The sequence below is a fragment of the Otolemur garnettii genome, unplaced genomic scaffold (genome assembly GCF_000181295.1).
Source record: "Otolemur garnettii isolate 467f Iridium unplaced genomic scaffold, OtoGar3 scaffold00037, whole genome shotgun sequence".
Lineage (NCBI taxonomy): Eukaryota > Metazoa > Chordata > Mammalia > Primates > Galagidae > Otolemur > Otolemur garnettii.
The window spans coordinates 14,532,383-14,546,054 of record NW_003852432.1 but is presented as its reverse complement, the minus strand read 5'-3'; the positions used below and the strand labels follow the sequence as shown (position 1 = coordinate 14,546,054).

The following is a 13,672-nucleotide window of genomic DNA, read 5'->3' as shown; positions in this document are numbered from 1 at the left end:
TAAGAGAATGTGAGGGGAGCAAAAAGAGAAGACAGATTATTCTGCAGGTAATCATTCAAAATGGTGGATCCTTTTAGAACCAAATGCTATGCAGAGTATTAAATATGTACATACCACACAAACTTTTATAAATAGTGTATATAATCATTCACGTTAAGTAACTGCAATGTATGTTAATATTTATTAAAATCATGTTCTATAATTTAGATGTCTAAGAAAATAATAAAATCTCACAATGAGATTCAGACTTGTCCTGTGCAAGATCTGAAAGGTTGGTAGAGCTGTTCTGAGGACAGTGAAGGCACAGTCATAAGAGGATGTCAACATCCACCACGGGTCTTTGTTTGAAGCATCCATTTGCTACATGAACTTTGTATAAAGTATTTATTCCATGAGTGAGTGAGCAACATCTATGTGCCAGGCATTATGTGGGAATACAGTGAATTAGAGATTCACTTCCTGTCCTCACAGAGCTTAGAATCCTGAGATGGGAGTGAGGGTATTTACAGATAAAGACAAGTACCAGGAAGTCCAATATGGAGTGATATGTCTGTGGTCCCCAACCCCCAGGCCACAGACCAGTACCCCGTCCATGGATAAATTGTCTTCCATGAAATCGGTTCTTGGTACCAAAAGGTTGGGAACTGATATGATATGTGACTGCTTGGAGTTTTAAAGGATACTATGTCATTACAGATATGTAACCCAGATAGGATAGATAAGGGGAGACATTCCAAAGACGTACTGTTCAAGCCTAAGGAGGTAGGAATGAGCCAAGTGAACTGGAGAAAACTACTGTCTGATGGTAGAGAAAGAACCATCAGACCCAGGGAGGAAGGGAAGAGGGAAGAGTGACAGAGAGGGGAAGAAGGAGAGGAAGGGGAAGGAAGGAGAGGAAAGAAAGGAGGAGGGAGGAGAAGGGAAGAAGGAATCCACGTGGTACCCTCTAGGAAGTAAAAAAAGTTTTAAAGTTTAATGCAAGGACATCATGAAACTGAAGAAATAAGGCAAGGAAATAAGGGCAGATCAAAACTTTTCTTCCTGAGATTTATTAAGGAATTTATAAAAACAGGAAAGCTTTTAATGCATTTTGAGCTGGAATGTAACGTATCAAATTCCTGTTTTAAGCAGTTCACCATGGTGGTGGTGTTCAGAAAAGATTGCAGAGGGTAAGGTGGGAGGTTGGAAGACCATTTGGGAGCTGCCACCACCCATCATCTCCTCCACATCCTCAGGACATCTAATTTGGTAGAAGCTGTGGGGATGGAGAGTGGGTAGATCCCAGGATTTGGAGGTGGATTCCACAGGACTTAGAGATTAATGGGAGGTGGAGGGAAATGGGTGTCATACATTCTCTCAAGTGATGTCTAGGTCACTGAGCTGAGTCCCACTGGTGGTGCCAGAAAAGACTTGAGCCTATAATACTTTAAGGTTGTTTGTTCCTGGACCCTGCCAGGCCCGCATCAATTAGTGTGTGGGCTGTTTGCTGTGAGTGGGAGTGGCTGGGTTACGGTTTGTTTTTATTCTTCTTTCTTGAGACAATCCCTAATCATCCTCGTTCAGTACAGAAAATGAGCTGCCCCCGCTTCACTGATTTGAAATACAAAAATGTACTAAATGACTAGACTACAGTTTTCACCGAGGAGTTCGCAATGGAAATCAGCTCCTCATTGCTGCCAACTGAAAATGAATAATTACAATATTTTTAACACATTAGACCTTATTATTTTTGAAATTAGAAAGCTCTTCTTATGGTGCCACAGATTTCTATTACTAGGAAACCTCCTAGAGATGACTGACAAAACATTTTGCAGGTGAAAAAGCTGTGGAGGTTAAATTGTTGGCTCAAGGTCATGTGCTTCTCAGTTGACAATTATTTTTCTTTCTAAAGATTATTGGAAATGCCTTGAAAACTGTTGATTAAGCAAGCGGAAGTTAGCGCATGTCATTATAGGACACATAACATTTTTTATTTTGATATTGAAATGTCTTGGTAATTTTTGTGGCAAAATGAAAGGATCGTTGTGATAAATTATCTGAAATAGAAAATGGTATAGTTTCCATTCTTGGTGATCATGCCTGCTTCTAAATTCTTTGTTAAGTGATTTATGCACATTTATACAGAGCATAATTATCTTGATTAATATTGAGAAATATGGTATTTATAATCCCCATGTTTAACAAAATGCTACATGATTAGTCCTTTAAAAATAATTAACCCGCTTATGTATAAAATTTCATAATTTCATTTCATATTATGAAGTGCCAACTAATATTTTCACAATTTTAATTACCCATATAAGATGGACTCAGTGAAAATGTATGAGAAGAGCATTGTAGCTCTGATACTATAAATCAAGAAATTGAACCACATTTTCTTTTTTGCAGCAATCATATATTTTTCTGGTCTTCTGCCTTGTGCATTTAGTCACAAAAATAGTTAGAAAAATGAAGTTGTTAAAAACAAACAAAAGAAAACTTAGATATGCTAGTCTGTAAACCTTATATTGTTTGGCTCTGTTTTTCATTTAAGAAAGAAGATCTGGGCGGTGCCTGTGGCTCAAAGGAGTAGGGCACCAGCCCCATATGCAGAGGTGGCAGGTTCAAACCCAGCCTCTGCCAAAACAAAACAAAACAAAAAAAAAACTACGAAGATCATATCTGGGATTAGTAAATCAAGATAGGGATTTTTTCCTTCTTACTCCCCATGATAGCAAACATTAACCAAGTTTCATGTTAGTTATATTTTTGAGACTTATAAGATGGGATTTGTCAGACTTTTTTTTTTTAATTGCCTTTCCAACTTTTGTCTACTATCAAGTGTGTTGAAAGCATTTGCTTGGTAGAATATGGACCAGATCTGCTGTTTTCCTGAATGGGCAGAACCAAATTTCTTAGCCCTGTTTAAATGATTTGAGTAGTTGCTGCTAAATTTTTGTTATGCTATGCAGGAAAGACCCATATTTAAATATGTTACAAATTATTAAAAGAGAATTATTAATGATTCTGAAACATCCAATTTCTTTAAGTACTAATTTGACAGTTGATATCTGTGACATTTCACTTTGATACATCTTGTTTTATTTTCATTGTGAAGGTACATCTTTTCTTTTTCTTTTTTTTTTTTTTTTGGCTGGGACTGGGTTTGAACCTGCCACCTCTGGCATATGGGGCTGGCGCCCTACTCCTTTGAGCCACAGGTGCCGCCCAGTACATCTTTTCAAACATGCATTTTGGCTTGTAATTATCTTTCAAATTTTTTTCAAGAAATTTTTGTGAAACCATGGATAAGTTAAAAATTCATGTTATTTTTGAATACGAGTTCCATTGTGGAACCAAATGCAGTGCAGACAGCTTGAAATATCAATGAAGTGTTTGAGAGAAAGAGTAACTAATGGATGCACAGTACGGTGAGGGTTTGAGAAGTTCTGCTCTGGTCATTTTAATCTTGAAAACAAACCACGTGGGCAACCTGAGACCAAGATAGATAATGATGAGCTGAAGTGAATCCATCCCAGTTTATGTATGAATTAGCAGCAGGGGCTGGCATTACTATTTCAATAACATTTGACCATTTGAAACAAAGCAGCAAGGTAAAGGAGCTGGATAGATGGGGTCGGCATGAATTAAACGAGCATCAGAAGAGAAATCCTCTGGAAGCATGCTTTTCTTTGCTGTCGTGACATGAAGGTGAACCATTTCTGCAATGTATTGTTACCTGTGATGAAAAATTGATTCTTTTAGATAGCCACCAGCATTGGGCACAATGGTTGGATAGACATGAAATACTGAAACACAGTCCAAAACTGAATATTCACCAAAAACTCTAATGGAGTCTGTTTGATGGTCTGGTGCTGATACTATCCTCTCCAGCTTTATGAGCCCTGGTCAGTGAATTACAGCGGATGTCTACTGCAACTAATTGGATGACAGGATGAGCATGCTGGCAACATAGCAGCTGAGATTCGTCAATAGAGACAGGCCTTGCAAGACAACACTGGACCACATGACATGCAAAAAATGCTGCTCAAACTATAGAGGCTGGCCTTGGAAATGCTGTCATCCACCTTATTCACTAGACCTTGCAACAACTATCACTTCTTCCAGGCTTTGGGACAATTTTGGCAAAGAAAAATATCCAATTCTCAACAAGCTTTGAAAAATGCCTTTGTGATTTCCTCGCTAGGCATCTTTGCTATTGGCATAGACAAGCTATGGTTAAGATGGCAAAACTGTGTTGATAGTACTGCTTCTTATTTGAGATATAATAAATACCTCAAACTTTTGACTAGAAATCAGAAATTTCATGTTTGATGACCTAATATTTTCTTTCCACTTTTTTTTCCAAGGGCGTGAGGTACAAACAAGATGACCTAGGAAAAAATTTAGGGTAGTTCCATTTTCTGTTCTTCACATAGGTCTGTGAGCTTTACCAATTTCTAAGCTAATAATTCTAATAACTGTGTCTGTGTGGACTACAATAAGAAAAACAAAGACTGAATACTGCCTTTGAGGGTCTCTTAGAACTTAAGAAAACTCAAAGTTAAAATGTAAAAAACAATTGATATAGGACTTGCTTATATAACTTTATTTTTTTTTGAGACAAGAGTCTCACTATGTTGCCATTGGTAGAGTGTTGAGGCGTCACAGCTCACAGCAATCTCAAAACTCTTGGGTTTAAGCAATTCGCTTGCCTTTACCCTCCTGAGTAGTTGGGACTACAGGTGCCTGCCACAATGCCTGGCTATTTTTTTTGTTGCAGTAGTCATGGTTGTTTAGCTGGCCTGGGCTGGGTTAGAATCAGCCACCCTTGTTGCCTGTGGCTGGTGCTGTAACCACTGTGCACCAAGCCTTTTTTATATCTTTTTAAAGATGCCGAAATTGATGCTAGTAAAGTCCTCCCCACCCCATCCTGACTTCTGGGAACTATCTCCAAATACCAACAATAACAACATCTAGAATGCCAACCCTTTCCTATACCTTACCTCATGTATTCCTCATCTACCTATGAGGTAGATACTATTATTAATCCCACTTAACAGACAGAGAGACAGAAATTCAAAGGAAATTAAGTAACTAGGGAAATACAACATTTTAAGTGTTGAGGCCTATTGGTTTCCTGATCTTGGGCTCTTAACTCCTCTTCCAGTACCACCAAGGAGACTGATTGATATGTGAACCTCTGGTTGGGAGAGGGGTCATATGCAAAGAATTCTCCCTCCATTGTTTGCTGCAAACTACATAGCTACCCCACCTTTCCTATACACCTGGTTGGCAATGACAAATGGTAAGTTTCTGCAGAGCCTAGAGAGCCCGATAAGATGAAGGGGTCTGTGATGTGCTGGCTGGGACATTTGGCATCATGCCAGTTTCTCAAGAAGCTGCCACTTATAGCTCAATGCTGAGATAAAACATGGATACAGCCCATTTGCTTCAACTTCTATACTCCTGTATTCTTGATTGTTAGTCATACTCTCTAGCTGAGCTTACTGGTAGACCTATAAACAAGGTGTTCGATGGTTAAGAGGGGAGGGTGGAAAGGCACACCAGCGAGGTACCAAAAGACTAAGGGAACGACGTGGTGGTGACCTTGCTAGATTTTTTCCCCCTCCTATATCTTAGTTGGATGTTGGAGAAGCTGGGAGCCCCAAAATACCAATGGGCTTAGACAAAAACAATAACAAAAACCAACCAAGAAAAGACCATTCTCTCCAGTTTAAGGACAAGAAAAGGAGATTAGCAAACAGAAAACTTCCAAACACCACAGAAAGAGTTAGAGTCTCACTCCCACCATCAGCAAAGAGTAGGTGGACCTCCATCTTCACCAAGCTAAGAGTTGTCTCAGACTCCCCACTGGAGTGGTCTCAGAGAAGGACAGGTGGAAATCTGGCACTTTCATATCCAGGAGCTGGTAGTGAGAAGTTTCCTTGCCAATCTGGTGCTATTGGTGACCACGTGGGGAAGCTGGACTTCAGCTCCCACCTGCTGTACCAAGATACCCCATCCCCCAGTGTCAGCAGAGGGAACATGGGAAATAGTAATGAAGTCGTCCGCTAGACTTCTGGCAGTGAAGAGGCACCCTCCTCCCCCTTGAGTGAGTGGTGTCAGAGGAGGCCTGCTAAAATACAAGACCTACCCTGAATGTACAGATGTCAATTGAAAAATCACTCATCATAACAAGAATCAGGAAGATCTCAACTTGAGCAAGAGACAATTAGCAGATGCTCCACACTGAAATGACACAGATGTTAGAATTAAATGGCAAGGATTTTGAAGGAGCCATCAGAAAGTTGCTTCAGTGGACATGCTTGAAACAAAAGAGAAAACAGAAAGTCTCAGCAAAGAAACAGAAGATGCTATAACAAAGTATCTAGCATTGGGTGACTGGAGCACTAGAAGGAAAGGAGGGTAGAGCTGAATTTTTTTTTTTGAAGTAATAATGAGTGAACATTTCTAAATTTGAGAAATCACATAAACACTTAAATTCAAGTGAAACCCCAACAGGATAAACCTGAAGATATCCACGCCAAGATTCATGATAAACTTCTGAAAACTAAAAGTAAAGAAAAACCATGAAAGCAGTCAGAGAGAAACAATGCGGGAAAGGTACTGAATTGTAGCATTAGAAGAATTGGCGGGTCACCAGAAAGATACAGAAAATAGAAATGTTAAGTATTGGCAAGGACCTTGAATTCTTCACCTGTTGGTTTCAACTATTAAGTCTTTTGCCTTTTTAAATGAACTCAAACGAGCTAACACAGACACACCCGGCATTTACTAGATACATATAAATTGAAGGCCTGGTACGGTGGCTCATGCCTGTGATCCCGGCACTCTGGAAGGCCAAGGCAGGTGGATTGCATGAGCTCATAGGTTCGAGATGAACCTGAGCAAGAGCAAGACCCCACCTCTCTGAAAATATTCAGGCACTGTGGCAGGCACTTGTAGTCCCAGTTACTTGGGAAGCTGAGGCAAGAGAATTGCTTAAGCCTAAGAGTTTGAGATTGCTGTGAGCTATAATGCCATAGCACCCTACCGAGGGCAACAAAGTGAGACTGTCTCAAAAAAGTAAAAAAACAAACCCCCCCCCCCCAAACCATACGTACCTACAAATGGCTGTAGGTACCCAAGGGACGTGTGTCAATCCCATTCCTGCTGTAACGTGTGTCAATCCCATTCCTGCAATACCTGTCCATAGCAGGTATTATCCCTCACAACAAATCAAGGAATTCTAGAATGGGAAGGATCTTAGACGGGCTTCAGGCCTGAAAACTCTCTAAATTAATCAGAAAATACCAATATGCATGAGCATTTTGGTAGGGAAAAGGGTAATAGCTTTCACCAGATTCTCAAAGGAACCTGTGGCTTAACAAAGGTTAAGACAGTGTGAAAGTTTCTATTCTTTTCAGGCAAAACTATGTAACGCAGCCCAGCTACTTGAGAAATGAGACTATTTTTAGAGCAGGTATTCCCCATGTACCAAAATTTCTGCATGCCATCTTGGGAGAGTTCTCTGCTTTTAAGGAGAAAATGGAAAATAGTTTTCTAATTCCTTTTAGGCATCTGCAGAATACATGTTCACTAAAGAATGTTTGCTCTAAGTCTTATTTTGAACATTTTAAAAATAGTACCTGGAGGTGACTAAATGATTACTGCGCTGCTTTAAAATGCACTTTAGCTTTGATTTCTCCCATTTCTATGGAAAAGTTCAGACCCGCAAGAAGCAGCAGCAGGCTCTCATCATCAGCACCAATGGTCTGGTTTGTAAAACAACTGTCTTATAATCTGCACCATTTCCTTTTCCTTCTTTCAAAAAAAAAAAAAAAAAAAAGCATGCACAATCAAGTTCTATTAATTACAGAAAATGCAACTGCCATTTTATTTGAAGAAGGAATGTTAGTGCTTTCTCTAGTGGAAAAACGAAACAGTTATGACAAAAGAAGTCCATTGGTTTTCCATGTCTTTATTATGTGGCCCTCCCTCACTCCTTATACTCTTTAACAGATCTTTCAAGAAGGCCAGGTCAGCTCACACTTGGAGAAATACACCATGAACAGGATTTTAGGTTGCTGCTGCCTATCTTAATGATGAAATTGAGGTTCCCAGTGTCCTCTTGGGAGGTAAAGATTAGAAAATGAATTAAAAAAAACTGCCTGCCTACTTCCTATGAAACCCTGAAGTAGATAAAGTCGTTTAACTTCTTCAGACTACTTTATGCTGGCTGAAATTGCAGACTCAAGTGAATCACTGAAGTCTCTGCTTAAATAGTTTCAGGCTCCAACTCACAACTAACTATACAACCAGAAGAGGGATCTGGGAATTTGTAAGTTTCATCTCAGTGCCTGAAATGATTCTTGGGCTCAAGCACATTAAAGCAGTCTTCTTAAACTTATAATGTGCACACAAATCATCTTTGGTTTTGAAAAACAAATGCAGATTCTGATCTAGCTGCTTTGGGTGGAGCCTGAGACTGGTTCTCATTTTTCACTGATTTTGTCTCTTCAAGCTAGTATGATCAGTTAAGATAAGGCTTCTCTGCTTAGCTTATTATCTGTATGAAAGTCCACACAAAAATAATCCAAAATAAGCAAAAAATGGACACCAGACATCAACTTACAACACAATGGGTTTATATTTAATATAGTACTTCTCATCATAGAGATGTTAATCAGTTAATATAAAGTTTGTTTCTTTTTCAAATTAGATCTCTTCTCCATTTCAATGTTAATATACAGGATTTTGTTTTTGCATTAAATCTTTTTTTCTATTTCAATATTAGATATACTGAATACATCTTTCTAAATGTTTTTTTATCCAGAGATAAATGTGATATCTAAATACCATATTAATTTGAGTGATAAAACAAAAGTATAATAAAAATAAGGAGAAAAGACTTCTCAACAATTCAGGAGGCAGTGACTATAACTTAACAGTGGAGATTTCCTTGGATTCTGGGCAAAAGCTTCCTTCTTCCTGCCTCACCCGCTTTGAAAATCCTGAAACTATGAATTACTTATGGAAATTTCAACCATCTTACTTCTTTGACCCCCTTTCTAACCAGCACATATAAAGTATAGGCTGAATTATTTAGTGTATAACTTGTAAAGAAAACATTTTTTTCCCATTTATGTATCAATTTCTTCCCATTTTAAGGGAAACAACAAAGAATTTGAAACTCTCCTATTTACTGTTTCTTGGAAACCTTCAGACACTAAAGCTCATGTTTAGTCTCAACAGCACAAAGGTTTTTATGGCAAGGTTTGATTCAGGAGATCCTTCAAAGTCACATTTGCCCATTTCTCTTTCGAGCATATACCCCTAAGCAAGCACAGATGCCTGTGATGCTTAGAACTACACCCAATAACAGAGCGATGGCATCTCCAGCCTCCACTGCTTCAACAACAGGCAACACCAACAGCAGTGAAGTGAGGACTAAGATCAACTGTATTGAAACTGTAGGCATGATGTTGGGATCTTGAGGGCTGAAGGTTCCTAGAAATGAAACACGGAAATTAAAAGGAACAATTAAAAATTCCTTTCTTTTCAAATGATAATATGGACAAGTAACAGTCCATCCAATCTTTTAGAGACTTTATAACTCATTTCAAACCTATCTTTTCATTTTACCGAAGAGAAAACTTGAGGGAAGTAAAAAGTACTTAAAGACAGTCATTTGAGGCTAATCATCTCACACTGCCTTAACCCCAGCAATTTTTCCACAGTAATACCAACCACCGTGTGCATCAACCAAACAGAAGTTTAACCGAAGTACAGAGTAAAGAATTAACAGGAAAAAAATGCACAAGACCGCACTTGGACACTTCAAATAGGCTAGTTGGTAAAAACTACATTTTCTTGGGGTCTCTCCCACTCAGGAAATGCACACAAAAAATCTGGCAAAAGTCACACAATATGTAACTCTGTTAAGTTGTGGGGAATTAAGACTTACCAAGGAAATGGTTTATATATATAATAATTCTATCGGACTTGAAATTTTTCCTTTTCTGGCGCTCCGGAACGGATGTTAAGGCTAAGAGGTTCCACGTGACACAGCCTATTATGGGGAGTGGGGGGAGAAGGATTTAAAAATTAACTATTAGTATTGTTATAATTATTTTAAAGAGGCAGCTAGCGTCAGTCCAGGGCGGAGAGGTTGTACCCAAGGGAGAAGAATCGGTACAGAATGAGTACAGAAAACAGCTTGTCCGAGGGGGAACTAGACTGAAAGTTGCTCAGTTCACCAACATAGGAAAAGCAATATAAACCGAACTGAGAGACAACTTCATTCCAATTCTTGACTTTAATATTTGGAGACGAAACCCTACTTTGGCCCGGCAAGGTGCAAATGTGCCCTTGTTTTACAAATATACTAGGGCGATCAAAGTATTCTTTGGAGACAAGTTCGTACATTACCTTCCAGGAAGCAGCCATTACAGGAATGGCGAGGAGGGCGGAGTCGACAAACTACATTTCCCAGAATTCCCGCTGCGGCGACTCCCAGGATGCACCCGCGCGCGGCCCCACGACCGGCCGGGAGGGCGGCGGTCAGGCCCCGGCGGAGGGGAGAGGAGCAAACTGGCCCGGCTTTCCCACACGGCCCGGCGTTTGACTGTTAAATGAATGGGTTAGTGCATTTGTATAAAACTCACTTAAAGAATCAGGTAAAGAAATGACAGCGAGTGTATGGTACACTCGCAAGTGTATGGGGTTTCAAGGCGTACAGAAATTCTGTGTTTTTCTTCCCCTGAAATGAAAACCTGACATCGGGGATGGAGAAATCCAGCAGGAACATCTGTTGTGGATGCTTTAAAATCCGCTGTTTCCAACATTTCCAAAGCCGGGAAATCCCTGTTACCATCTTCCAACTATGCCCTGTGACTTTTTTTTTTTAAAACTGATGGTGGTGGGGAAGCACGTTTTATTAGGCGTTTTGGAAAATGTTAAAATCATTCGTAGTGCAAAAACCAAGTTTAGGAACAATGGGGTAAGCCCTATGGCAAAAGATCTGTTACGCCTGCTTCCCGTTCTAGAGTTTTGAGTTTCTCTGTTCAAGAGTGCACTTCAGTGATTCCTTCTGGCCATGTTATCAGATCCTCCCAACCCAACTCTTTCCAAAATTTGTGAAAATATGTAGTTATTACTCTTAAACTACAAACCAAGAATTAATTGTATGCTTATGTAAAACTCTCTTGAAGTTTAATAACTGAAGTCCTAACTAACTTTTCTTAGCTATCTGTTCTGAACTTTTTCATGTTTGCTGACTTAGCAATTTATTTACCAAATAAGTAGTAAATAAATTTTTACTAGCAATCATAATAATAATTTTAATTATTGCTTTATAAATTACTGATGATGAGGGATGGGGTAAAAGCATCTGCCCTGTCAGAAATTCCCTTTGGTTCTGTTTGTCAGACACTACGGGGCATTAAGTTCAGTGCCCACAGTTAGCATGTATTCTTGTATTGCTGATTATTATTTTACTTACACATCTCTAGTCTCTTAGACTGATAACAAAGATTTATATTCCTGGCTCCTCACATACACTCAGCAGGTGCTCAGTAACGCTGGTTACTATTATTACTACTACTACTACTATTACTACTACTGATATGACTAGAGAAATGTGCCAACAAAGTTTTATGAAAGTCAGGAGATGCCAAATAAACCAAACCAAGGTGACTGGCAAATTGGAAATCTGAGGATAATTGCACAATAATGTCAGTATTGCTTTATAAACTTGATTAACAAGAGCTGCTAATTAGCTCATTTGTTTTGAGCTACTTTTTGGTTTGTATCTTCCTAATCATTTATATTTGAAATAGGAACTGTTTTTTATGGATTCCAAATTTTTTTTTTTTGTATTCCAGGATAAACATTTTGGGACTTTATTTTTTCTTACATGTGTATTTCAGTTAGCTAAAGTCAGTGTCATTACAGACTTGTTTTAAGGTGTATTAACATTAAAGATAATGGTTTGGTTTTAAGTTTAAACAGTCTGTAGATGATAAGATGCTTTTTTAAAAAATTGCTTTATTGAGAGATCAATTAATGACTTGGCCATCTGAAAAAGAGTGGCAGAAGTTGATGTAAGCATGTTTAAAATTGGTTAACTTTTTTACCTGATTAGGGAGTTCTCTAATCAGGTAATTTAACAAAGGTAGTACTGTGTATCCTTTTGTATGCCTCATTACAGCACTAAGTTTTGACTTGGATGGTGTTACGATTCTCAGTTTTCTCTTTATTGCCCTAACTAATCATTTTTAAAAAAAATATCAGATCATTTACTCTTTTGCTTGAAACTCTGCAAGTCTATCACATTAGAACGTGATCTGAGCTCCTCATCAAACCCTACAAATCCCTACGTATTCTAGCCACACTGGCCTTGCTAATGCTATTCCACTGCTCATTCATCCTCATTCCATCCCACTTCTACTCACCTTTCTGCTGTTTCTTAAATGTTAATTCACTTTTCCTTGTTGACTTTGTGCTTGCTTTTTTTCTCTGCTGGTGATACTTTTCCCATGGACTTTTGGGTGGTGGTTTTTTCAACATCATCACCTGAGCTGTGTTGAGATGTCACCTCCTTCTCTGAACACTTCACAAAAAATCTCTCTCCCATCACCTTCTATTCACTTTCCTGTCTTTAATTTTTCCTCATGGTCCCTATCACCTACCAAAATTATATTATGCGTATTTTTATGAGTTTAATAGGTAGACTAATATGCTAAAGTAAACATTCAATAAAGAGTAAGCATTTTAGGCTGTCTGGGCTGCAGGTGGAGGGCTGATTGGAAAACACTTCTCTATTCTTCTAAAGCCCATGACTGATGTGGTAGAAAAATCATCCTTTCATGCTTGCTTGGGGTTACATTTATATTGAAAACATATTCTCCATGCAGCTAGTGTCACATCATTTATTTACCATATTAGGTCCAAGAGGTTTTGAACATATATTGTTGAGTGGGGCTAGAGATGGGTGAATAGTATCCAGAAATCATTCATCTGGAGTGATCTCTAATGCTGTCCAAACAAAACTTTTGAAAAACAAGGAAACAAACACTCTTAATTCCTTTTGAATTCTATTTCTAAATACAGGAGATAATCTGTGACTCTGTAGTGCTCTTTTCATAAGTTGCAGCAAAGGAAAAGGCAATGTCAGAAGCTTTGCTAATGAGGGAATTATAATAATTGAGACTTAGGGGCTCAAAGGAATGTATTACTCTTAATAGACTATTATAGGGTAATTAATTGCAAAGCCAGTAGGACAGAAGGAAATATTTTTTTATTTCTCTGAAGAGATGGCACTCCCCATGGTGTCAAATGAGATGTTTACCTTGGTTAGTCTTGGTTTCATTTGTGTTCTTTGCCTGAAGAGAATAAAAATGGTACTATTTTTTTTTTTTTTTTTGCAGTTTTTGACCGGGGCTGGGCTCAAACCCACCACCCTTGGCATATGGGGCCAGCACCCTACTCCTTGAGCCACAGGCACCACCCTAAACATGGTACTTTTTACAAACCTTACTTAGAACTCATTTGCTTGCGTTCCCTGAAGGAAGGAACTTTATCTATTTTGCCAACTACTTTCATAAAAAAACTCATTTTTGTTTCTTTTTAAAGTATTTCTTCGACTTATAAGTCAAAGTTTATATAAATGGTTTTCATTACTTCGTGA

General features: G+C 38.6%; 1 protein-coding gene across 1 annotated transcript; it reads right to left on the bottom strand.

Moving 5' to 3' along the window:
- Nucleotides 1–7,943: 7,943 nt before the first annotated feature.
- LOC111725319 (small integral membrane protein 30) lies at nt 7,944–10,426 on the bottom strand. The gene is made up of 3 exons (XM_023513223.1): nt 10,414–10,426; nt 9,950–10,054; nt 7,944–9,492 (listed from the first exon to the last, which is right to left on the bottom strand). Exon 3 carries the CDS (start codon nt 9,461–9,463, stop codon nt 9,284–9,286), a length of 180 nt encoding a protein of 59 aa, XP_023368991.1. The 5' UTR covers nt 9,464–9,492; nt 9,950–10,054; nt 10,414–10,426; the 3' UTR covers nt 7,944–9,283.
- Between the last annotated feature and the right edge of the window lie 3,246 nt (nt 10,427–13,672).

Coding starts and splice junctions, on each gene's coding strand:
- LOC111725319 (XM_023513223.1), bottom strand. CDS start 9,463: ATGCCTACAGTTTCAATACAGTTGATCTTAGTCCTCACTTCACTGCTG.